The sequence below is a fragment of the Caretta caretta genome, chromosome 12 (assembly GCF_965140235.1).
Source record: "Caretta caretta isolate rCarCar2 chromosome 12, rCarCar1.hap1, whole genome shotgun sequence".
Taxonomy (NCBI): domain Eukaryota; kingdom Metazoa; phylum Chordata; order Testudines; family Cheloniidae; genus Caretta; species Caretta caretta.
This window is the reverse complement of record NC_134217.1, coordinates 3,845,281-3,871,391: the sequence shown is the minus strand read 5'-3', so window position 1 is coordinate 3,871,391 and position 26,111 is coordinate 3,845,281. Positions and strand designations below refer to the sequence as shown.

The window sequence follows — 26,111 nt, the reverse complement described above, 5'->3', positions numbered from 1 at the left end:
CGAGCTCAAAGCCCCTGTTGGCCAGGCAGGGTCACGTCTGCGCTGGACTTCAGCCCACCTGTATTTATTTATGTTCCCAGATATGGATCAAGGAGCTTGACTTTATGCACCAAGTCTGGAAATGTTGCTCTTAGCCACTCCGTGCCTCAGTTTCCCCATCTGTAAAATGGGGACAACACTCCATCTCTCCCTCCCAGAGGGGCAGGGACAATGAAGGAGGGTTGTAGCAGGAGAATCCCAGAGGGGCTGCTGAGGGCAGAGCCAGGACTCCCCATAACACATCGCTTTGTGGATTCTGGAGAACTTCAGGTTGCAGAGCTTCTCCGAGGCAGCTCTGGGGCAGGCCGCCATGCTGGAGAGGAGCTGCTGGCCACAAAGAGCAGCCCCAAAGAGAGAGGGCACAGAGGTGGCTTAATGCGACTTGCCTTGAGGCTGCACCTACTGGAGGTGCAGCCCTGATTTCAACCTTGGCGTTTGTGAAGTGCTACAGGTGTGCTAAAACCCACCAGCACGCACAGCCCTCTGGGCCCCAGCCTGTTGGGACAACTCTTCCCTGGAAAGCTTTTTGGGATGTCTCGAGCCTATGCCCAGACCTCCCCACCCCATGGGGGCACCTCTCCTGCAGCAGGCGAGACAAGACTCAGAGAGCCTCCTTCTCCCACCCCGCTTGTACAAAAATGGAGTCAGTTAAGAAGCGGGGATGCCAAAGAATCATCCTGCAGACTCTCTCTGTCCTCTAGCTGGTCCTGGGCACTCAGGAGTGACTTTCTTGGATCAGAATCACCAATCCCAAGGACTCGACAATCATGGGTCTGTCCCCCAAAATCACAAGATCGGGCTCGAAATCATGAGATTTCAAAATACAATCAATGTTGGGTTCTTTATCAGCCTTCTGCTGCTGGGGACTTTAGGGGATCCCGTCATAGATTTCAAGGCTAGATGGGGCCATCAGGTCATCCGTCTGACCTCCTGTACCTCACAGGCCACCAGCAGCACCCTGCACTCGTGCACTGACCCAGCGACTGAAAGTAAGCCGAGTACCACAGCTCCCAGGAGACGAACCTGCTGCCTGCCACAGGCAGCGAACAGGAGGGAGAGAGGCGTACCCTGCGCCCGTGGTCCCTGCAATGCCTGGGAATAGATCAGCTGAGATACACCGTGACCCCGATGGTCCCGGCAAACAACCCACACTTCACGCTGCAGGGGAAAGCAAAACACCTGAAGGTCCCAGATAATCTGACACGGGGGAAAATTCCTTCCCGTCCCCAAATATGTTTTCAAGCTTTTCTCAGAACCCATCGGGACTAGAAAAACGTCCCTTTTTCTGTGAAATGAAAGCCGAGCTGATGGCTACACATAAAACAAGACAGTGATACTGCTACTTAGCTACTGCTCTTTGGGGGGAGGGGTATTTTCCGGGTCTCTTTTCAGTGGAGGCCAGCCCTCAAATTCTCCCCATCTCACGGGGGGGCTTTCAGAAAAACACCAAATCTTACAGGACTCATGATAAAACTGCTCTGTAAGGCCACACAACACCGCCAAGGCTGGCTCTGGCCAAACCGATCTCAGCCTGCTCTGCCGACCAGGAGCGGAACTATGCAGAAACAAGACAGACGACACCTCCTCGCTGCGAGAGAACCTGGGTGGGCAGCGAATGCAGCAGGCGGCCGCGCTGCACTTTCCCTTGCCTGTCCCTGTCCCTGTGGCCCCTGCAGTATGCAGCTTTCTGCAGTTTAGCTTGACGAAGACTTGCCCCAGGTCATCCATGAGTCGAGGGAGACTCGGACTTGCAATGCTGTCCACAGCACAGGGCGCTCTGAGAGACGACTGCACGCGCACAAAGCCCAGCCAGAAAGGTCCCTGGGACGCACTGTGCTGCTGCAAATCTTGTCCAGCGTTGGAGACAGTCTTCCTGTTTAAAACTAAGCAGGGTTTGTCTCCCATGGGAGGAGGGCTGCTAGGGGGTGGCTGGAGTAGCGCAGTGGCTCTCAAACGTTTGTCCTGGTGACCCCTTTCACATAGCAAGCCTCTGACTGCGACCCCCCTTATAAACTAAAAACACTTTTTAATATATTTAACACAGTTATAAATGCTGGAGGCAAAGCTGACAGTTTGCTACCCCCCCATGTAATCAACTCCCAACCCCACAGTTTGAGAACCCCTGGAGTAGAGGGCAGGGAGGTGAACCAAGGTTTGTCAGCAGGGAGGACGAGAGGCGAGAAAGCTGCTCATTCCTTTCTCCTCTTTTCTCTTTACTTTGCCTCCCTTTCTCTTCTCTCCTCTGCTCTTCCTGTCATCCTCTCCCACTCTTAGGCACCGATCCTGCGTATGCTGGGACTCTCTGCAAGCAGAAAGCCACCCAGGGCTGCATTCCCTCTCAGTCCTTAGCTTTCTTCTAGTTCCCACCCAACACCCTGCCGCAATCCATTGGGGCAGGAGAGGGGAGAAGAAAGGAGACCACTAGCTTCCAGGCCTGCTCAATAGCCCCTTGCATGTGGCTAGCCATAGACTCGTCACCTGCAGCCTCCCCATGGATCTGGTGCTACGGGGCCGTCTCCATTTGAGAGAGGAGGGCTGATTCCCAGCTCACTTAGACATTCCCACGCTAGCTCTGCTCAAGCTGGCATGCTAAAAATGGCAGGGTAGCTGAGATAGCACCGGCAGAGCTCAGGCCAGCCCCCCTGAGTCCAGACCTGCCCAGACTCTGGGTACACACCTGGGCAGCTAGCCAGACCTGCTGCCACAGCCGCACGGCTCCTGCTGCATAAGCTGGGAATCACAGAGCCCAGCTCACCTGCAGGCCTCCAAGACACGCAGGGCAGGGCTGGCGGGAGGGAGGAGCTTGCTCCCTGGCAGGGCACCCGCAGGGCTGGGTGGCAACATTACTGTGGGTTGATCTGGGGGGTTTCTTCTGATGCAGCCTACTAGCAGTGACACTAGCTGACCTACTGGAGGCCCCTGCACGGGGCCAGGCTGCTGGGCTTTGCAGCCAGTCAGGGTGAAACCCCCTGTTTTTGTACAATAACCAGCGACCCGGGGCACAGATGGGTCTTGAAATAAGGGACATGTGGTTCTCAGATCCATCCATAAATGCCAGAGATGGGATTCCCTCCTCCACGGGGCCCTAGCTGCTGCGACAGGGAGAGAGGAGTGAGGAGTGTGGGTATACGCCTGCTCAGTTCCCCCAAAGCCGAGGGAAATGCCAGCTGGTCGGCCTTGGTGCAAGATATGCGAGGGCTGGGTGGAAAGGACAGCCTGGGCTGTAACTTCAGGAGGCAGCCAGGCACAAATGGATCTTTGTCCCTGCGGGATGCTGCTCTACACAGCGCATATGCTACAAAGGGAGAATTTATCACAGCACGGCTTAGGGGAGGTAGGAACTCCTGTGTCCAATCCTGGCCCAGACTCCCGACTCGTTGCATAACCGTAGGCTAGTCATAGAATCTCAGGGTTGGAAGGGACCTCAGGAGGTATCTAGTCCAACCCCCTGCTCAAAGCAGGACCAATCCCCAGTTTTTGCCCCAGATCCCTAAATGGCCCCTTCAAGGGTTGAACTCACAACCCTGGGTTTAGCAGGCCAATGCTCAAACCACTGGGCTATCCCTCCCCTGTCACTTTAACCGCCCTGGGGGCCAGCTTCCCTACCTGTATAACAGCTAAATACCAACCTCGGGGAGACTGAGAGCCTTACAGGAGAAAACAACCAGGCTTGCCTCCTTCTGGCGGAGAAAGCAGGCCTGAAGAAAGGGTTTTGTCCAACAGAAAAGTGCTTGTTTTTTTAACCCTTGGAAATTCAGGGTCTGTCTAGGCTGGGAGCTTCCCCAGTGACATGAGAACTCGTGAAGAGCCAAGAGAGAAGGTGAGAAGCTGAATGGAGAAACTATTTTCCATCGACTATTTAAAACTCTCCAGACCTAGTTCTCCTCTGACTCACGCTGGCGTAAATCAGGAGTAACTGCATTGAATTCAGTGGAGTTACACGGGTAAAACTGTGGTCAGTAAGAAGATACTCAGGGCCTTTGCTTTCAGTTTTGCTTTTGTTAAAATACAATTAACTCCAATGCCTAGTGCACACTTGGGAGGAAGGACGTCTTTGCTAAAATACAGCTCTTGGAGGGAGCCCAGGCTGTGGGACACTCAGGGGGGGTCGAGCAAAGCCAGACTGGAATTCCTGAGATTCTGAAGGTAGAAAAACAAGCAGGATTGATTTTATTTTCCTACTAAGCCTGGTCAGGCTTTTCTTCTTCATTACAAAGGAGCAAGCAAAAGGGCAAAAGCTCATTTGCAGAAACCCATATGCAGGCTCCTGTTGGTTAACAAATGTTCCGAAAGGGCTTCGAGATCCGGGGCTGAAAGGTGCTGGGGTTATTACTGGGAAGTGTCCTGTTAGCACCGGACAGATCGCCAAACAGGCTCGCCTACCTTTGCACTGAAAGCATGGAGGGATTTGCAACACTGCCTCCTGCTTCCCACATTCCCCTAGCCATCTAGGAAGCCAGCCCCTGCAGCCGTGTACCCAGCCCCTTCCAGGCTGACCAGCTTAAATGCTCTGTTTCCAGGCAAGTTGCCATCTTAAGCCATGGTATCTCTACTGATTCAACAGTGATAGGTGCCCCAGAAATGCCCATCAATAGATCAGATCCCCACAGAGTTGGCTTCTCTATGGATGTTGGAGAGGTCCCCAGACCCTAGTCCTAGAGACACCACAACAGGCAGTGATGCTGTCCTGAACCATGGTGCCCTTCCTGGGGTGGAGAGCTGATGCATCTCGGTTCCCTGTGTTTCAGCCAGGACACGGGCTCCTTTTACAATTGGTTCTACACGATCTCCTTTGTGCAGCCTCTCTCTCCCCCACGTAGTTGGGGATTTCACCGTGTGACAAAGCAGGCAGTGTGCGTGGGGGGACTGGAAGAGGGGGAGTCCAGGATGTCTGGTCCAGGACTCCCAACATGGCCTTGGCTGAAAGTCACTGATGTCTGTAATAGCAAGCTCTGTTCCTCACTGTGTTCCTGTCGACTAATAAACCTTCTGTTTTACTGTCTGGCTGAGAGTCACGTCTGACTGCAGAGCTGGGGTGCAGGGCCCTCTGGCTTCCCCAGGAGCCCCGCCCAGGCGGACTTGCTGCGGGAAGCACATGGTGTGGAAGGGGATGCTGAATGCTCCGAGGTCAGACCTAGGAAGGTGGAAGCTGTGGAAGCTTCTTGCCCTGGCGACAGTCTGCTCAGAGAGAGGAGGCTCCCCCAGAGTCCTGACTGGCTTCGTATGGAGCAGTTCCAGAGCAGCGCCCCGGTGACTCTGTGACAACTGGTGGGATCAACTGCACCCCGTGGACAGCGCAGCCTGCCGTAAGTGACTGGGGAGCAGCAGAACAAAGGGGGAAGAGCAGGGGATTAGCTGAAGGCTCCAAGAGGTGCGGTTCCATGAGGCGGAGGAGCCTATGGTTTAAACCCGAGAGAGGGTGGGACCCCCAAGAAGGGCTGTGGCACTGAAGGGAGCTGAGAGGGAGCTGAGAGAGCACAGGCCTGTGAGTCCGTGACCACTTGTGAACAGCGTGAAGATGGCCTATAACCATCTCCTTAAGGAGGACATTGTAGACCTGTGCAGAGAGAGAGGGCTGCACATTGGAAGATTCACCAAGGCACAGCTGATTGCTTGGTTGGAAGAGAATGATCGCTCTAAGGAGCTGGTTCCTGACCCAGCTGGGGCCACGAGAGAGAGTCAGGAAGCCCCAGGGGTCACCCCAGCCACTGACCCAACTGGTGACGCGGGAGGGGCTAAAAGCAGCTAGGCAGCCCCATGATCCACCTTCCCAACCAGCAGTGGGAAGTTCACGGCCGAGTTCCCCGTTAGTGGAGCTGAGACGGTTGGAGTTGGAAATGGAACTGAAACAGAAGGAGCAGGAGGACCGTGAGAGACAGAGGCAGCATGAACTGGTGATGGTGGAGCTGAGAAGCAGAGAGATCCCTACCGTGCTGAGTGGGGATGGTCCCAGGGTGGCTAAGCCCACAGGGAACTCCGATACCAAAGTACTGCCTCAGTTTAAGGAAGAGGATGATAGATGCCTTCCTCACTGCCTTTGAGAAGGCCTGCAATGTGCACCAGGTTGACCCTGCAGACAGGCTTCGGCATCTCACCCCCTTACTGGGTCCCAAAGCCATAGAGATGTTCAGCCAGATGGATGGGGTGGAAGCCGGGGACTATGAACTGTTCAAACAAGCCCTGCTGCGCAAGTTTGAGCTGACCCCGGGGCGTACAGGAAAATGTTCTGGAGAATGCAGAAGACCCAGGGGATGACCTATCTGGAACTGGTCACGCTGATGGGGGAATACACACGCAAGTGGGTGAATGGGGCCAGGGCCCAGACCAAGGAGGACGTGATTGAACTGATGATGTGGCTGGTGGACAAGAGGCTGAAGGACCTGCACCATGTGGGGCTTCTGGCTGACGAGTTTGTAGACAGCAGGTCAGGATATGGAATGGAATCCCAGGTGGACAGGCCCACATCAGTGCAGAAAGGGGGTCACCCAGGGGATTTCCAGAAGGGAGTCTTGGATAAATCCCTTCTGAGAGGCACAGCCAATACGCGAGCTGACCAACCGGTCCCAGGGGACCAAAGGGACCTGAGGTGTAATTACTGTGGGCAGAGGGGCCACAGATGGGCCCAGTGCAAAAGCTCAGGGACAGGATGAGCAATCCAAGCCCTCAAAGGGTTAACTGGGTGGGAGCCCACCTGGAGGAGGGGCTGGCTCCCCAGGCAGAAGGGGCTGGCAGTTTAGCAATGGTCCAAGAGGGAGGAGTCTCCCAGGCCAGCTCCTGGGGGGGCTTGATACTCTGGATTCAAACTTCTCAGTCTACAGGGTGGGTGTGGGGCAGCCCCTGAGGAGCGAGTGCCTCATTCCCCTGGAAGTGGATGGGAAGCAGGTCACTGGGTACTGGGACACGGGCGCTGAGGTGATGCTGGCCCGGCCCAAGGTGGTGGCCCCAGACCGGGTAGTGCTCATCACTACCTGACCCTGACTGGTGTGTGCGGGCCCCCATTTAAGGTACCCACGGCAAGGGTACATCTGAAATGGGTGACCAAGGAGGGGCCCAAAGACATGGGGGTGCACCATCAGTTGCCAACCGAGGTGCTGATGGGGGGTGACCTGCTGTATTGGTCTGGTGACCCCCAGAGCACCCTAGTCATCACCTGTAGCCAGGGCCAGTGAAGGACACTCTGCCTGTAACCCCTGCCAGAGGGTGGGGAAGGACCTGGACAAGGGGAAAGCAGCTTGGAGGCCCCTGCCCATCATAGAGGAGCCTTTCCAGAAGGTGGCTGTGGACATAGTGGGACCCCTCAGCAAGGCAACTCGGACAGGGAAAAAATACATTCTGGTGGTGGTAGATTTCGCTACTTGCTATCCTGAGGCAATGGCCTTGTCCCCTATCGAGGCAGACACTGTGGCAGATGCGCTGCTGACCATTTTCAGCACAGTGGGGTTCCCCAAGGAGGTCCTTACAGAACAGGGCTCCAATTTCATGTTAACTCTGCTCCAGTCCTTGTGGGAGAAATGTGGGGTCTGGCACAACTGGGCCTCAGCATATCACCCTCAGTCCAGCAGGCTGGTGGAGAGGTTCAGTGGGACCCTAAAGATGATGCTGAAAACATTTATGGACCAGCACCCTCAGGTATTTACCCCACCTGTTGTTCGCCTATCGGGAAGTGCCTGTGGAAGTAGATAAAGGGAATTTGGATGCAGGCCTCTATATTGAGCAGGAGTTGGGCTAACTCTAGCTTTAATGACGTGAGATTTGTAGAAGCGGGGATAGTGCGAAGCGAGTGGGAAACAACTGTGAAAGAGGCTGGTGTGGCCTTGTATGAGATAAGAAGAGAATGTCGAGGACAAGAGAAATTATAAGAAAAATAAGAGATCATGAAGAAATATATACAACCAATATGCAGCTGTTGCTTATTATTGTCTGTAACAAAGGTAGAAATACTTGCTCTAATTGTTTATCTTGGAGAGACTGGCCTAGGTGGGGGAAACCCTGTGTCCCAGTGCACTCTCTCCCTCTGTGCAATTGCTTGAGATAATAAAGTGTATCGGACTTGCTGCACCCAACCTGAGAGTGAGAACTGTGTTTTTCTCCGACATGCCCCAAGAATCAACCGGGTTCTCTCCTTTGCAGTTGCTGTGTGGGAGGAGAGTGACGGGACCCTTGGACTTGATGAGAGACGAATGGGAGGGGAAGGCCTCTCCCGACAGAGAATCAGTGGTGCAGTATGTACTGACTTTCTGGGAAAAGCTCACCGAGCTCATGGACTTGGCCAGGGAGAATCTAGCCAGGGCCCAAGGGAAGCAGAAGGTCTGGTATGGCTGCTCAGCACGGGCCTGCTCCTATGCCACCGGGGACCAGGTGATGGTTCTCATTCCCGTGAGAAAGAACAAACTACAGGCCGCCTGGGAAGGGCCCTTTAAGGTCATCAAGCAGCTGAATGAAGTGAACTATGTAGTGGAACTGTCTAAGCAGGTGCACAGCCTGGGTGAACCATGTCAACACAATGAAGCCGTACTCTGACAGGAAGAATTTGGTACTGGCCGTGTGTGGCCAGCGGGAGGAGCAGGGAGATGATCCCTTGGTGGATCTATTCCTTGAGACGTGGTCGGCCCTTCACTGGAATCAGTTCATAGGCATGGACTTCCCCTCTGCCCGGTGGGTGCTTGATACCCCCCCGCCTCCCTGCCCCGTCCCCACCCCATTTAATCTCTTCCCCCAAGTCCCCACCCCTCCCCCGCCTCTTCTCCACCTTCTCCTCTGAGCGTGCTGTGACCCCACTCCTCCCACTCCCTCCCGGAAAGTCCTAAGTGCCACCAAACAGCTGTTAGGCAACAGGGGTGGTGGTGGAGGGGGGGGCGGGAAGCACTGGGAAGGGAGGAGCAGGGACACGACGTGCTCAGTGGTAGGGGAAAAGGAGGGGGGAGCTTGGATGCCGGTGGGTGCAGAGCATCCACTAATTTTTCCCCATGGGTGCTCCAGCCCCGGAGTACCCACGGAGTCAGCGTCTATGAATCAGTTCCCCTCTCTGACCAGCTAACTCCTGCCCAGCAAGCAGAGATCCCAGAGGTGCTGGGTTCCTACCAACAGCAGTTCTCCAACCGGCCTGGGCTCACTAACCTGGCTGTCCACCAGGTGCAGACAGGAGCCAACCCCCCTGTAAGATGCTCCCTGTTCCAGGTCACTGAGAAAACAGCCCAGAACCTGAAGAGAGAGGTCAAGGACATGCTGGCTTAAGGGGTGATTCAGCCGTCCTATAGCCCTTGGGCCTCTCTTATGGTGTTGGTCCCCAAGAAGGATGGGTCCATCTGGTTTTGTGTGGATTACCGAAAGCTTAATGCCATCACCAAGTTTGATGCTTACCCCATGCCTAGTCCTGATGAGCTCCTAGACAAGTTGGGAGGGCTCGTTATCTCACTACTATGGATCTCACCAAGGGCTACTGGCAAGTACCTTTGGATCCAAATGCCAGGCTGAAATCTGCTTTTTATCACCCCTCTGGGGTTATACGAGTTCCTGGTCTTACCTTTTGGCCTGAAGGGGGCACCTGCCACCTTCCAGAGTCTGGCGGACTAGTTACTCAAGGGGATGGAGGATTTTGCCCTGGCGTATATTGATTATATCTGTGTTTTTAGCCAGACCTGGGAGGACGATGTGTCCCAGGTTAAACAAGTGCTGGACCGGCTCTGGGATGCAGGTCTGACTATAAAAGCAGGGAAGTACAAAGTTGGGATGTCAGAGGTGTCATACCTGGGCCACAAGGTGGGGAGCAGCTGCCTTAAGCCTGAGCCAGGCAAGGTGGAGGTGATCAGAGATTGGCCCCCTCCCCAGACTAAGAAGCAGGTCCAGGCTTTCACTGGGATGGCCGGCTGCTACCGGAGGTTCGTGCCCCACTTTAGCTTCATACCCTTCTTACATAGCTCAGTGATGGGGCGGGTAAGTCAGATAAGGTGGTCTGTACTGAGCAGTTCCAGAGAGCTCTCTGTGCCCTGAAGAAGGCTCTGGTCAAGGGCCCGGTGCTGGTAAACCCAGACTTTGACAAGCCCTTTATGGTGTTCACCAACACCTCAAACACAGAGCTGGATGCGGTGCTAATGCAGGTTGACGGAAAGGGGGAGAGAAACCCCATCGTGTACCCGAGCAGGAAGCTGCTGCCCTGGGAGCAGAACTACGCGACCAGAGAGAAGGAACGCCTGGCCATGGTGTGGGCCCTTAAAAAGCTGCAGCTGTATCTACTTGGGCGGCGCGTCAGCGTGTACACCAACCCTTCGCCCCTGACATGGCCACACCAGATGAAAGGGGCCAACGCCAGGTCCTGAGGTGGAGTCTCCAGCTTCAGGATTATGACCAGGAGGTGGTCCATGTTAAGGGGAGTGCCAATGTGAGAGCCAGTGCTTTGTCCCGGAGAGGGGGGCCGGAACTTCCCAAGGCCACTGGCTAAAGTGGCCCCACTCAGTTCAGTCTCGGAGGGGGGAGAGATGTGACAAAGCAGGCAGTCTGTGTGGGGGGACTGGAAGAGGGAGAGTCTAAGATGTCTGGCCCAGGACCCCCAAGATGGACTTGGCTGAAAGTCACTGATGTCTGTAATAGCAAGCTCTGTTCTACGCTGTGGTCCTGTCAACTAATAAACCTTCTGTTTTACCGGCTGGCTGAGAATCCCGTCTGACTGTGGAGTTGAGGTGCAGGGCCCTCTGGCTTTCCCAGCAGCCCCGCCCAGGAAGCGCACAGTGTTGAAGGGGATGCTGAAGGCTCCAAGGTCAGACCCAGGAAGGTCGAAACTGTGGAAGCTTCTTGCCCTGGAGACAGCCTGCTCAGAGAGAGGAGGCTCCCCCAGAGTCCTGACTGGCTTCATAGGGAGTAGCTCCAGAGCATCACCCGGTGACTCCGTGACACACCGTACTGCCAATGGATAGAAAAGGTGAGTCTAGGTCAGAGAGATGGATCTGAAGGTGCTATGGATGGCTGATAACCCAGTCAGTAGCATGCTGAAGCTGATGAGAGCTGAGTCATTGACTTAAATGAGGTCAGGTGGGGTACTAAGCAAACACCTGTGCAACCTGCCTCATAGAAGCAGTCTCAGTGGGACCTAGTCACATGTGTGAAACTGGGCACACGTGGCTGTTTGCAGGCTCAGGGCCCATGTCAGGTCCCCTCTCTTTGCAGCACCATGCACAGCACTGTATCAGGTCCCCTCATATACAGCCCCATGCACAGCTAGGTGCTACGGAAGCAGTGCTGCACACATTCACCTGCTGCCACAGAATTCACACCCAGAATCTTCACTCTGTCTAAAAAGAGGTTGCAGCCCTAACGGTTGCTGAGCAAATCCCGACAGCCTGAATCAAATGTAACCAATGCAAAGTTGTCTTCCTGAGTCTACATACAGCCAGAAACAAGAGCTCATAGAGAGAGAGATGAACTGCTCCCATTAGCTTAATGGATGTTGTCTCTGAAACCTAATGATGATCATAGCATGCCAAAATAGTTCATTATTTCACCCCCGATTAGTTAGCAAACATATCCAGCTGGTGCACTGAGTGGGGGGCTGGTTGTTGTCCAGGACTGCTAAGGCAGTGGGCTAGGAATTTCAGGCTCTGAGCCTTTTTGGGAAGGACAGAGATCCATCACATTCCCCCAGGGACCAAAAGCTCCCAGCATCTTCTTGGTACAAAAAGCTCAGACTGACTGCTGACCCCTTCCGGATACCAAATGCTCCAGCTACCAACAAGTCCAGCTTTCCCGACAACTTCCCCAGCACAGCTGTGTGCTGTCAATCCAATATCCTGCGGCACACCAGCAACTTGCACTGAATCTAGTAGACACAGGGCCACCACCAGGGCAGGACGGTGAGGATTGCATGGCTCCATTTCTCCGCAGCGGAGGACAAAAGCCTGTGATTTGGAATGGAGTCCCAGCCGCTGTGGGGGATCCTGTGCGCTGCCAACTTCAGTGCCCTGATGGCGCAGAGCTCAAAGACTCTGAGGTCTGGTTGTGGCAGAGTGAAGATGCCCCCAGGCGGTCACAGCAACAACGAGTGCACCTGAGCCTCGTGAGAGTTACGAAGCACAAAAGTAACAAACTCCTGCATCAATCGTAGGGGAGGAGGCATCCCCCCTTGACGTCCATGGAAATTAAATCAGGCCCTTAATTTCCATAGCATCTTTCAGTGCAAAGTGCTTTTGAATGTGCATACAGCACCACCGAAATGCAGTCATCTCTGGGGAGGGGGACAGCAGCCACCCAGGCAGAACAGTGCACAACATTGGGGGAATAAGGGTATTGGTCAAGCATGCTTGGGCAAGTCCCTCCTTTACAGACAGTGCGGCAGGATCTTGGATATGCACACCACACAATCATGCCCTGCAAAGCCTCAGAGCATGTGTTACAAATATCAAGCACACTGGCTGGATCTGCACTGTTTTAAGTACATTTTACATGCAGTTACATATTTCAGACACATGCAAAGCCAAGAAATAAACCCATGTATGGAGACAGCATTGTTTCTGCATCTCCCCTCCTGCTCTGCGAGTCTTTTCGCTTGTGCTCCTTATTTCTGAGCCAGCCCAGACTCTGCAGATGCCGTCGGTAGAGCCCTGTGCCGCTCTCCCAGTGACCTAACAATGGGGCATTGGGATCCATTGTGCCATGCAGCAGCAGGACTGCATAGGGAATGGTTTCCATAACTCAGCACAGCCTAGCTCCCTGGCTGGCTTTCTGTTTGATGGAATGGCCGCAGGACTGAGCGGTGGGGGTCCCAGGCAGGAGCACATAGACTACAGGGGTGAGGGGAAGAACATGAACCAGGGAAGGGGGGAAAAGGGTTTATCATATTTTCCACCCCTGAGGAACCGAAATACCCCGAGGAGACCAGATCTCACATTAATCCAGCTACATCCATTTGGCATTAAAACCAGACAGTGAAAAATGCAAACACTGTTACAAACCCCCAGACATCTAGGCACAGGCACTGTGGGGCTGGGGAGACATGCCCCCCCTAAGACTTTTTAAATATATTTCTTTACTGAAATGGGCATCCAAGGCATATCGGAGATTCCTGCTCCAGTTAGCTGGACTTTGCTTTTCCAAGTACCAGCCCTGCTCCTACCTTGCCAACACTGGGATAACCCAACATCTGTTCATCTCTGGTACAGATTTCAGTTTCTGTTTTGTTGGAGTCCAATACAGCTCACAAATCAAGAATGAACGTGGTACAATTATTTTTCATTATGATTATTTCTTGGTATGTTTTGCTTTAGTACACAAGAGCCTCCCATTTATCCAGCCCCAGTTAGGTTTCCCAGACATGGTTTCAGGGTCGTGCTATTTAACCCATTCCAGCAAAAATTGCACGAAAACATGAGTAACAAGTGTAGATACAGCTGGTGCATTTAGCCTAAAGGATCATAGCCCAAGAGTGAGAGGTGCTTTCTGATCCCTAGCAACAGAAAGGACCTGTGCTAGGAAAAGAAAAATGGGACTTGAATTGTATAGGGACTGGACTGTCAGGGAGCTCCTGGGTCATGAAGTCCAGTCCCCTGCTGTCACAGGCAACCCATCAGTTCATCCCCTTCATACATTTATCAAGTTCCATCTTTATACTAGTTGGACTCTTATCCCCACTACTCTGTTTGGGACGCTGCTCCAGCACCTCACTCCTCTGACGGTGAAAAACCTTCTATTTTCCAGTCTACATTTATTCCTGGCCAGTTTATCCTGGTTTTTCTGGTGCCAGCACTGTCCTTTAGCTTAAGCAGCTCTTTTCCCTCCCAGCACAGAGCATGCTGAGCTTGGCCTCCCAGCTTGGGCCCCCAGCTCTGTCCAAGCTCTCCCCACACACCAGGCCCTGGAAAACTGGGATCCCATGTGTACAGGGTAACAAGCCAGCAAGTATTTGGACCGCTGCCCCCTACTGGGCAGGATCAGGCCTGCGCCAGTGTGTCAATGGAAAGGGATGGAATGGACACTGGCCTTCGAGCACCCTGCTGAAAGCACAGGGTGCTCTGACCTGCCGTTTGTGGTGCGACAACAGGGTGATGGGCACTGGGAATTACAGACTCAATGCTCAGACTCCATGTTCCAATAATGGGACCGGGGCAAATGTCCCAAACTTTGGTGGAGCTCCATGTGCAAGTCATCGGGGGGGACACACAAGCGATGGGGCCTCTGCGTGTGCGCAAATCCTCTAGAGAGCACCCGCACGCAGCTGCATAAGGTGGGTCTGTGCCCTCTGGGTGCCAGCCAGCCCACAGACGCTTTGCATGGTGAACCCTGACCATCCCCAGCATTCAGCAGCCTGGCGAGGAATGTGCCTGTTTGTACAGGATCCGTTTGAGCTTCTGAGCTGCACTGTAGATGCCACATGGACCGATGGGAGATGTAGGTGCTCAGCCTCTGCCCCACAGCTGGCCAGAGCTCTGCTCCAAACTGTGACTACAGCCATGTCTCTCCCCCAACCCGGGCCTGCTGCCTGCCGGGCCCGCTGCTGGGCCCAGCACAGAACCAGCTGAGCGACAGCTGCCTTAATGGTGGGCAGGGAGGGCTGGAAGCGGAGGGGAGCTGCAGGCACAGTGACAGCATTCCAGGCACCTGGCAAAGCAGACAAACTGAGGCAAGGAATAAAAGCCTGGTTTCAGTCAGGGTTGCTGATGTGCAGAGACTGCCCTTCCCACCTGCCTTCTGACTGGGCTGAGAACTCACCAGGACAGCTCCTCTGGGGGGTAAATACAAGTGGCAGCCCCTCTTTTCCATTCAGGGCTTAGAACCCAGGCAACATCCAGCTCTGTCATCATGAATAATGTGGCCATCCCCAGCTAGGCCCCATCACCCCCACCATTCCAGCTGGGAATCACAACCACGGCTCCTGGTCCCCACTTTCCCTGGAGCTCTGGGAATTAAGATCAGGGTTGGAATGGAGTTTGGGGTCAATAACCCCCATGCGCAACCATCCAAGAACCGGTAATGTGCATTTAGGAGTGGTTGAGCCATATCTAACCCCGTAACTAGCTTCTTTCTCAGAGCTTCCAAAGGCTGCAGGAATGCAGCAACAGCTGTCACAGCTGAGCCTCTGAAGGCAGCTGAATATGTTGCTCTGGCCCCTGCCATCCCAACCCCTCCCCACCCAGGCTGGCAGGGAGGCGGGTTGGGGTCTGCAGCGAGGTTCCCTCCTCCCTCCCAGACAGATGCTGCAGGGGGAAGAGGGGGGAAGGAAGTGGAGCTGGCGTCCCCCCTCCTGTGAAAATGGAGAGCCTACCCTCAGTGACCGGGCTCCCTTCTCAGCCCTTGGCTCACGGGGCTGTGAGGCGGCACTGTGTGAACCCTGCCCCTCATGGGCTGCCCCATGTAGGCATGACACGCTCGTCCTCATCGGTCCCCATGCCCAGCCAGTTGCCCTGTTCACACAAGGGTATCACTACCCAACCCCCTCCAGGGCCAGCTCCGCAGGGCATAGGCCCCCTTCCTCCTCAACCTTCTGTGCCCTTCATCCCTGTCACTGGGACCTCCCCACCCAGCCCAGCCCCCCATGACTTCACTCTCCACCTCTGCTCCCTCTCCAGAGCAGCTCGGCCCCTGCCACCTTCCCTTGTTGCCTCTCCCCGGGGCTGTGCCGGGGGCTCCATGGCAGGGTGCTGGTTAAGGGCAGCCCACTACCTCTCTGAGAGGTGGTGGGGGAATGATTGATGGGCTGTCAGGCAAAGCTCCCCCACTCCCCCACCGCTGCTGAGTGGCAGGTCTGAGCTGGGGCCGGCCCTTCCCATGGTACCCGAATCTGCCCTGTTGGTTCTGATGTCCGTCTGGTGTCTCTTCTCCATCCCTTGGCCCCCCACCCTTGGTCACTTGCTCCTCGCTCTCCTCACCCTTGTCCTGACACTCCTCCTTCTGTCTCTCTGCTCTCACACTGCCATGCGGGTCACTCGCTCGGACCTGGTGCTGGGTTCCCCGCCTAGACTCTGCCTATGTTCCCATACTGCGCGCCCTGGGTTTCCGACTGTGCCCTGGCAGCCAGTCTGCGGGGAGCAGCAGGCAGCAGCTGGCATCCTGCAGGGCATACCGAGCTACGGCAGGCTCAGAGAGGGCCAGGCTCATGCCGCCGAGAGGAGTTAACCGATCTAATCCATAACAGTGCAGTAGGCTAGTGTGTCTGTAGACAAATCTGATTCCACCTAAAGCTGCCGCCTGCCTGCACAGCTCCAGATGGCCTGGATACCGAACGTCTGGAAAGCAGGCTGGGACCATCTGCTGTGAACAAGCCGAGCAGTGGAGAGCGGGGCTCTGAGCTGCCAAAGAGGGAACCGGGCGCTGGGCAGCTGACAGCAGAGGGAGGAGTGGGCAGTTTGGAGCACTGGGGTTTATGCTTTTCTCAGGGGTTTCACTGTCTGAGGGAGACATTTCTGGGGATGACTGATTTGAGAGCTGGTCTCCTCACAGCATTTCAGTGCCTGGGCGGAGGAGGTCCCAGAAGGAGGTTGGATCCCACAGGCAGGCCCCAGGAGGCAAAAAGCTCATAAGGACAATCAGCTACTGACTGATAGAGACCAGTGACAGATTATTATGGGACTGTGATGATCATCCAGTCTGAGCTCCTGCACAACACAGACCACACACAGCTGGGAAGACAAACCTTGGTTCTTCTGCTCCAAACTACAAGCCTCTACCCCCTCACCAGGATCTCCATGCCCTGCCCGTGCCAAAGGCAGGAGTGTGTGTTAATTAGGTAGTAGCAGCACCTGGTCCACGTGCCCAGCACCTCCCGTCTGGCACCCCCACAGCAGGCCCAAGCCAGCACTGAGCCCTCCAAAGGCAAACATCAGCTCTCCCCATACCCCCCATCCCTTGATCCTTTGTGTTCCCAAAGGACTGCTGGATTCGGCTGGGCCTCGGCAAGCCAGCACACATGGTTTGGGTTCTAGGTTGCCAGAGGTGGAGAACCACCACCCTATCCTCTGCTACTAATCCACGGCTTAATCCTGCCTGGTGCAGAGCGCCCGCAGTGCCAGTGAAGTGGGACACGCTCGCACTCTCAGCATCAGGCCTCCAGGCAGCCGGCAGGCTAAAGCCGGGGAAGGCCAGAGCCTCTCTGCCATCCATGGGTTTGAACAGCCACACAAGAGAGGGAGGAAGAGCGCGAAAGATAGCAGCTCCAGCAGGGCTGGGAAATAAGAGAGTCAGGGAAGCGGCTGCTGCCTCTTGCAGGCAGATCACTTGAGGTGACGGGAAGCCGTGCAAGGAGACACAGTGCGTAGAGAGAAGCAAGGCCCAGGTGTTTGGTAACGTGGGGCATGTCAGCAGCATCCGCAGAGTCAGATCTCCTGGGCTGTGCCACATGCCACTAACCCAGCTCCTGAGGTTCTGTGCTGCCCACCGCACGCCCGCGGGGTAGGAGGGAGCAGAGCCCTACGGCTCCACAGGGCTGGGGCTGGCGGGAGGAACGCCGACTCCATTACACCAACCCTCTGTGATCAGAGGCGGGAGCCCTGCGAGGGGCCACAGACCTGGGTCTGGCTCACCTCGTCATGGGTCTCTATGGAGGGTCACACTTCAGATGGGGCTTTCTGTGTGGCTAGGGAGCCAGAAACGGGGCTGTGCGACCTTTCCCCTCTGAGCGCTGGCTCAGATCCAGGATAGGCCTGGCCACCCACTGTCACCATTCTGATGGTTGGTGGCCTGTGTGAAACAAGCGGGAGCCTGCTTCCAGGGGCCGGGTGTCCCACGCAAAGCAGCAGCCTCAGCAGAGAGGCCTGAATGGGCCACGCAGCAGGGCAGGGCTTCAGCAGGGCGGTGGGGGCGTCTTTCTGCGACAGCGTGTGCTGCACCTATTGTGTGGCTATGTGACTGGGTGCGCTACTCACTGCAGGATAGCGCCTCCTCCTGGCCGTTCTGGGGCTTAGCTCTGGATAGGGTCCAGAGTGACCTAGATAAATTGGAAGATTGGGCCAAAAGAAATCTGATGAGGTTCAACAAGGACAAGTGCAAAGTCCTGCACTTAGCAAGGAAGAATGCCATGCACCGCTACAGACTAGGGACCGAATGGCTAAGCACCAGTTCTTCAGAAAAGGACCTAGGGGTGACAGTGGACGAGAAGCTGGATATGCGTCAACAGTGTGCCCTTGTTGCCAAGAAGGCCAATGGCATATTGGGCTGTATTAGTAGGAGCATTGCCAGCAGATCGAGGGACGTGATTATTCCCCTCTATTTGGCACTTGTGAGGCCTCATCTGGAGTATTGCATCCAGTTTTGGGCTCCCCACTACAGAAACGATGTGGACAAATTGGAGAGAGTCCAGCAGAGGACAACGAAAATGATCAGTGGGCTGGAGCACATGACTTATGAGGAGAGGCTGAGGGAACTGGGGTTATTTAGTCTGCAGAAGAGAAGAGTGAGGGAGGATTTGATAGCAGCCTTCAATTACCTGAAGGGGGGTTCCAAAGAGGATGGAGCTCGGCTGTTCTCAGTGGTGGCAGATGACAGAACAAGGAGCAATGGTCTCAAGTTGCAGTGTGGGAGGTCTAGGTTGGATATTAGGAAACACTATTTCATTAGGAGGGTGGTGAAGCACGGGAATGGGTTACCTAGGGAGGGGGTGGAATCGCCATCCTTAGAGGTTTTTAAGGCCCAGCTTGACAAAGCCCTGGCTGGGATGATTTAGTTGATGTTGGTCCTGCTTTGAGCAGGGGATTGGACTACATGACCTCCTGAGATCTCTTTCAACCCTGATCTTCTATGATTCTATTCTATGCTTCTGCACGGCCAACGCCCCTTCCAGCGGTTGTGCTCCAGCTCTTCCTCCATCTGTGGCCCCTCTCATTCCAGGAACTGCAGCACCTCTTTGTGACGCGGCCCTCCGGCCAGGTCACTGTGTATCGAAGGCTGGCAGTCCTCCCGTCCCACGCGCTGCCCCAGGTGCTGCTCTCTCAGCAGATGGCTGGGAACCCGGGCCCGGCCTCTACTCTGGGTTCCAGCTCAGTGATCCTCCAAACAGCAGCCAAGGTGGGGGTCTGCACCCTGCCTAGGGTTGTCAACTTTCTAATGACACAAAAACGAATACCCCTGCCCCATGCCCTGCCCCTTCCCTGATACCCCGCCCCTTCTCCAAGGCCCCATCCCCGCTTGCTCCATCCCCTCCCTCCATCGCTTGCTCTCCCCCACCCCCACTCACTTTCACCAGCCTGGGGCAGGGGGTTTGGGTGTGGGAGGGGGGTGAGGGCTACAGCTGGGGGTACAGGCTTTGGGGTGGAGCTAGTGATGAGCGGCTTGGGCTTGGAGGCTTGGAGGATTGCGCTGCAGGAGAGGGCTCCAGGCTGGGGCACAGAGTTGGGAGGGGGTATGGGCTCTGGGCTGGGCATGCGGGCTCCAGGATGGGGCAGGAGGTTGGGGTGCAGGTGGAAGTGAGGGCTCCGGCTGCGGGCTCTGGGGTGGGGCCGGAGATGAGGGTTTGGGGTGCAGGAGAGGGATGCGGGCTGGGGCAGGGGGTTGGGGTGAGGGCTCTGCCTGGGGGCATAGGCTCTGGGGTGGGGCCACGGTTTGGGGTGCAGGATGGGGTGTTGGGTAGGAGCTCCAGGCTGTGCTTATCTCAGGAGGTTCCTGGGAAGTTACCGACATCTCCCTCCGGCTCCTAAGCGGAGGCATGACCACATGGCTCGCTGTACTGCCCACACCTGCAGGCACCGCCCCCTCGGCTCCCATTGGCCACGGTTCCTGGCCAATGGGAGCAGCTGAGCTGGCACTGGGGACGGGGGCAGCACACACAGCCCCAGTGGCTGTCCCCCCACCTAGGAGCCAGAGGGAGATGCTGGCAGCTTCCTGGAAGCCACGAGGAGCTGGGTAGGGAGCCTGCCTGCGCCGCTGACTGGACTTTTAATAGCCCGGTCAGCAGTGCTGCCAGGGTCCCTTAACCCTGCCGCCTTTCCATGAGCTGCTTCCTCCCCTCCTGGCCCTCCCCTCCCTTCTCCCCAGAGTAACCATGGGCTCCTTGTCTCTATAGCCCCCAACTCACCCCCGTTCCCCCAGGGAGTGACTGCAGCCCCCTCTGCTTCCACTCTCCTATCTAGACAAACCCTGCCTGCTCCCCCCAGGTGAGCTCACCTAATCAGGGCTTTCCTCCAGGCCAGATCTGCCTGGATTGCAGCCAACTGGCCCAATTCAGCTCTTGCAGGGCCAGCGTGGGGAGCTCACCCTGTCAAAAGCTAGTGCAGGTTCCCACGCTGGCATGTTTCACAAGCTCTGCACTGAGAGGAGAAGGGGGCTTAACAGAATAACTGTACACTGCTCTCTTTAGAGGAAGGAAGGGGAGGTAGGCAGCCCCAGCATGTGTAGAATGTGTCATACTGGTTATAGTCAGGGGTGAAAGTAACTTAAAGGACTTACCGGTACTCTGGAGTCCTGAGCAGGGGGCGTGGCTTCAACCAGAAGAGGCGGGGCCTTTACATACCTGGGCCCTTTAAATCAAGATTTAAAGGCCCTGGGGCTCCGGCTGTGGCCCCCGGCGCTACCAGCTGCAGAGACAGCTGGGAGCCCCGGGGCGATTTAAAGGGCCCTGGGCTGTGGCTGCTGCTACCGAGTGGAACTCGGGGCCCTTTAAAGCACCCCCCGAGCCCTGCTGCTGGAGCCCCGGGGTAGCGGTGGCAGGGCTCCGGCGGTGATTTAAAGGGCCCAGAGCTCTGCTGTGGGGAGCCCGGGGCCCTTTAAAGCACCAGCCTGGGGAAGCTGGTCTGGTCTGGCACAGCGTACTGGCTCTTGCCGGTACGTCGTACTGGACCGGACCGGACCGGCTTACTTTCACCTCTGGTTATAGTGCAGGGGAACGTGTCTCCTTCATCCCTAACTCACACACTGGTGCTGAGAGAGACTTTGCTCCCTGGGCTGGTGACTCCATCTTCCACCTAACACCAGTGTCTGGCCTCAGAGATTTCTGCTTTTCTGCTCGAGACCTCCATCACTGCAGAGGATCGGGCAAAGGCAGAGTCCATCACATGCCAGCCCCGTGAGCCAGTTCATGGTCTTCTCCTCTCAAAGGCTGCCCCGCAGCCCATTCCAGCTGAGCACCGACATTCAGGTTCTGCTCCGCTTCATGGCAATACCCAGAGTTCATTCCAGGCGGAGGTCCAAACCCATTTCTGGATCTTTTTCCAATTGTGCGGGAGTGACACCCACATGAACTGACTAGTGAACTGCTTTCACAGATGATTCTCACCAGTGAACCTGGCCTGGATTTTCTTGTCCTCTTAGAAGAGACTCCAGGGAGCCAGATGTCACACTGATCAGTGAGAGCCAGACAACACAACGGGCCAAACCCAGCCCTGCTGCAGCCGCGGAGCTCCATGGCAGACCAAATCCGAGCTGCAAGTGCCACCTCTGTGCCTTAGTTGACAAAGACAGAGGCCAGATTCAGGCCTGGTGTAGGGCTGCCTTGGGCCCATAGCCTGAATCCAACCGAGGCGCAGCGCCCCGCAGCTGGCAGCTTGTGCGGTCCGAATGTGTCAGAACCACGCTGTCCCCAAAAAGCAATCTGCCCTGTTCCCTACGGTCTCAGTCTGGCATTGCAGCTCTTCCCTGCCCCACGGAGAAGCATCTGTGCTCCGAGAGCCTGCGTACAAGGGTCCCGCTGTGTTCAGGAGGAAAGCTAGCGAACTACGGGGAAAAAACACACTATTGGCCTAAGCTGCCAGCACAGCCTGGCCACGCTGCTCGTCAGCCCTGCCTGACCGAGTCTAGCGCTCTGGGAGGAGAAGCTGCCCCACGCAGTCACGGTCCACACTGTTTCCCTTTGGCTGGGCCGGGGAGACAGCCCCACCGCATGGATCTGCATTGTAGCCCCAGTGACCCAGTCTGGAACCCACGCCTCAGCCCCGGGCCCCAGCCCTGCTCCCCGATCATGCTTGAGAGACCAGGCCCTGGCCCCAAGGAGGCGAGACAAATTGGGTCCGCAGACTGGTTACGAATGAGGGTTTTTAACTGGTCTGGCAATCCCAGTCCTCGGCACACCATGTCCAGGGGTCCTGTTCTCCTTAGCTCACTCCAAACCGCAGTGCCTGAGCTGTACAGAGTGCTGGGCGCATTGTAGGTAAAGCCCCGATTGTATTCTCTCTCTTCAGTCTGGGTTTGCTGGCTACACTGAGGGTAGCTGCTGTCATTGGCCCAGGCGCCATCAGACACAGATCAAATGCAATCAGATCTGGAGAGGCCAGTGCTGTAGCCACCTAGTTTCCCCACTGGGGGCAAAAAAGGATAGATCTCATTTGCACATGCAAATATTCACCCATAATGCATTCTGCCAGGCCCACTCCCACCACACACAGATAGGTGTAAGGGTCCCCTCCCCACAGCCTGCTCCTGCTCCCTCAGGGTTTCCACTGACTAACCCTCAGTGGTATCACTGGGCAGAGACACAGTGAGCAGGAGGCCAGTGGGGTGTGAGGATGCGTAGGAGGTAAACACACAGGGATGTCACAGGAGATTAGTGATGTCCTCTTACTACTGGCCTCTCCCCTCCTGGTCCAAAACCAAATTAACCCATGGATCAGGCGCCAATGAGCTCATGCACCCAGGCTATCCGGGAGAGAAACCCTGGGACAACTCAGAACAACACGCGCTCTGTGAAGAAAACAACAGTCGCTGTGTTTTGGGTTGTTCCCATGTCTGTGACCCCACCCAAACCTCGGGGTCCAGCTAGGAGCTGCTGGAGCCAGCAGGCTTGGCCTCAGCCCTCCCCCCAGTCCTCAGTGGCATCTGACCTCCTTTGTAAATCCCAGCCTTGCTTTGCTGACTTTTCTATTTCCTGTGCCCCAGTCTCCAGTAATCACACTGCACATCTGTCCACGGCTTCCCTTCGTGCCCCTTCGCAGGGGATCCTGCGCCTTGGCTGCAGCCGGGGATGGGGGGAAGGAGGCGGTGAGGCGACGCATGGGGGAACAAGACACACAAGCACATCTGTACTGGCCATCTGCAGCGGAGTGCAGCCCAACCCTCGTTAGCACTGCCAAGAGGCCAGGCTTGGTACAGGGCTTCTAAATGTGAAGGAGCATCAAGAGTGGGGCCAGTGGGGGTCAAGGCAAGCTGGGCCCAGCTTCCAGCCGGGCTCCTGGGAGTGGGTCAGTAACTCACAGGGGGTGGCTAACCCCCTGCCCAACGAGATCCTGACACTGGCATTCCACTCTTTGCTTCTTAAGGTTGAAGTGGGTGCCCAGGTGAGAGAGACAGGAGAATGGGGATGCTGCAAACATCTCGTCAGCAGAAGGGCATTGCCCTTCCGGCCCCCGCTGCCCTTATCACCAGGCAATGCCACTGCGATCGCTCTGCCCAACCCCAGCCTCTCCTGGCTGAGGATCCCAAAGCACCTTGCAAACAGGAACAAATTCACGTTGCAGGCGGGCACCAGTGTGCCCATTTTACAGCTGGGGAAACTGAAGCCCAGTGATGCTCAATCCTGAAGCCATCAGTCAGGAGGAGAAGGCAGGAGTCCTGGCTCTCCTGCTCTAAGCATACAACACTAGCTCTCTCAAACACAGGTGGGGAATGCTTTGCATGTCCTAATGCAGTTGCTCCTCCCACCTCTCCCTTCAACAGCCATCAGGCATGGAATGGTGGAGCAGGTGTTTGAAGTTCACGCTCGGCCTCAGTGACGTGCTCTAGGATGGGCAACTAGAGCAACAGAGAGAAAGAAACTCACTTAAAGCCAGGCACAGTTTGTCCACCCCCCTGGTCACTGCATCGCATTTGTACTGTTCTAAGTGGTCCTTCAAGCGACCAGCAAAACCCATTGCCCAGCAGCTGGTCTTTACCCAAACTGCGGTGTTCAAGCTCTGTCTATACTAGGAAATTGACGCACTGCTGAAGGCAGATGTCAGCAATGGGCCCCCCTGAACCAGTGCTGGAAGCATTGAAATTGCTCATTTGGAGGGAACAAAAACCTCCCAGTGTCACCACAGAACGTGTGATGATACCTGGTCCATGCAGTCGCGGGCCTGAGTTCCAGGGGTGCTGAGCATCCGCCGCTCCTGGGGTTGCTGTGGGTGTTCAGCATGTCTGAAAATCAGGCCCTGTGGGGAAAACGCCCAAAGTTCTCGCTCCAGCTCTCAAAGGAGCGCCTCGGCATTGAACCGGTGGGTCCCTGGCGCCCCACAGCAGCGCCCAGGGGCAGCCCCACCAGCTTCCTGAGGAAGAGGCGCTGAGAGGCGGCCAGAGAGAATTCAGGCTAGCTTCGCAGCAAGCCGCAGGCACAGCAGACTTCGGGTGCACAGGGAGCGCCGAGTGCATGCCCGTGCAGTGCAGCCAGCGGACGGGTGCCACGGGCGAGGCTCAGTGCCTGGGCGAAGGAGCCCTGCGGAACTTCGGGCGCACCTGCCTCTGCCGGCTCTTCTTTTCAGCCCTGCCTTTGGCTCCTGTCTTGGTCTCTCTCCTTCCTCTCCCACCCTCCTGTTTGTTGCAATCCTCCCAACCCCATGACCCCATTCTCCCCTCATCTGTCCGTCCACTCCCACTCTTCGCTTCGCCCACCCTTTCCATCCGATCTCCTCTCTCTTCCCTCCCTCCTGAGGCACAAAGTTGCCCTGTCTGGGCTCCCCACACGTAGTAGCTTCAGAGTTCTGTGCCCCGAGGACTCACACACACACCGGGTGATGGACCAGCTTCACGACCAGTCTTCCACGGACAATATTGCTCCCCACCGCCCCACACACACACCGAAAAACCCTGTGAAAGCAAATCTCTGGGCAGGGAGTCTGCTATGGGAGTGCCAGTCAAGCTGGCTTTGAGTGTGCTGTCTGCAGGGGGCTTCTGAGCAGCAGGCCTACCTCGTGTGTTGGTGGCCATGTCTGCCACTTTCTGGAAGGCGTCCAGGAAGGCGACTGCTGCCAGCACTGTAGTCCTGAGGCACAAAGAGATGGATGCATACGTCAGCTGGGAGTCCAAAGGACTAATGCAGTGCACCTTCTACTGATCCCTACACACAGGAACGCCCACACACTCAAATCCCAACGGGCCATACCACTGTATCCTGTCTCGAGCAGCGGCTATTATCTGACTCTTCAAAGGAAGCATAAATAACATCCCCTAACAAGTTGTCCAGTATTGTACATAGGGGAAATACCTTCCTGACCCCTGCTGTGATCATCCTTTGCTCGGAAGCATGAGATTAGCTCATCCCTACCCTAGCCAGCACAGTAGCTACCTTTATTACTATTACTGCCGTTATGCAGCCCCAACCTTTAGCACAATGTCCTGATGCAGCAGTGAGTTCCACAGGTTGCTTTGTCAAGAGAATGGGTGTGACCCTAGGCACCCCTGTATTCACATCCTATGCACAACAGCAGTAATATCTGAACAAAATACGCCTTGTGAGCTATCATATGAAAGCTTATAACATGTTGGTTATTAACATAATTGTAAAATGCATATGTTAAAGTTATATGTGAAGTTATGGATTCCCTCTGTATGATGTGATTAGAACACGTTCAAGATCAGCCAGCCTAGCCTCAGTAAAGGTGATAAACAGGTCAGTCCTAGACACAGGAATGGGGGTTTACCTCAATTTACCTATTAGCAGTAAACAGAGCCCTCACACTAAACCAGCAAGGGTTATCCTGTTCCTGAACTCCAGCGACAAGGAATTAACCTGGCTCCGGCACCCCCGCGAGACACAGGAGGCTGAATCCCCAGCAGGCCTTCCTGACTTGTGAGACAAAGGGCTAGTCTACACTAGAATTGCTACATCGCTCAGCTAATCAGAAAGGGGGAGCTCCCAACCAACGCTCACGGCATCTGCGTCCGTGCTGGCGGCACCAGCATGGCGCTGGGCCGGCAGTCAGCTAAGGGGCTTTCTGGCCCCAGTACAGCACAGGGGCCTAGAGGGGCCATAGTGGGGGGAATCCTTGGCTTCTAAGCCTGCTGCTGCCACTGCCTTGCTCTATATCCTTGGCCAGCTGCCTTATCTTCCGTTTTGCCATCTATTGGTACTGGTCCCCTTAGTGAAACTCTTTGAGCTCTCGCTTTTAAAAGTCACTAGTTTAGTCTCTGAGTCGCACGCCCAGCACATGGGGGTTCAACTGGCAAGTGCCTGGCTCTTGTTTGGATCCTCAAGCAGC

The 26,111-nt window shown here is 55.7% G+C and overlaps 1 protein-coding gene and 1 long non-coding RNA gene across 9 annotated transcripts in view; one reads left to right on the top strand and one right to left on the bottom strand.

Moving 5' to 3' along the window:
- The window catches only part of LOC125620752 (uncharacterized), a 28,242-nt gene extending 20,140 nt beyond the window's left edge, over positions 1-8,102 (top strand). Inside the window, exon 4 of the long non-coding RNA XR_007352309.2 lies at positions 81-8,102. This is a non-coding gene — a long non-coding RNA (uncharacterized LOC125620752). The remainder of the gene's footprint in view (positions 1-80) is intronic.
- The window catches only part of MTSS2 (MTSS I-BAR domain containing 2), an 84,410-nt gene that overhangs the window by 35,016 nt on the left and 23,283 nt on the right, over positions 1-26,111 (bottom strand). For all 8 annotated transcript variants that reach the window (XM_048816834.2, XM_048816835.2, XM_048816836.2 and 5 more), the window contains exon 3: positions 24,822-24,895. In XM_048816834.2, coding sequence (XP_048672791.2) covers positions 24,822-24,895 — 74 coding nt within the window. The remainder of the gene's footprint in view (positions 1-24,821; positions 24,896-26,111) is intronic.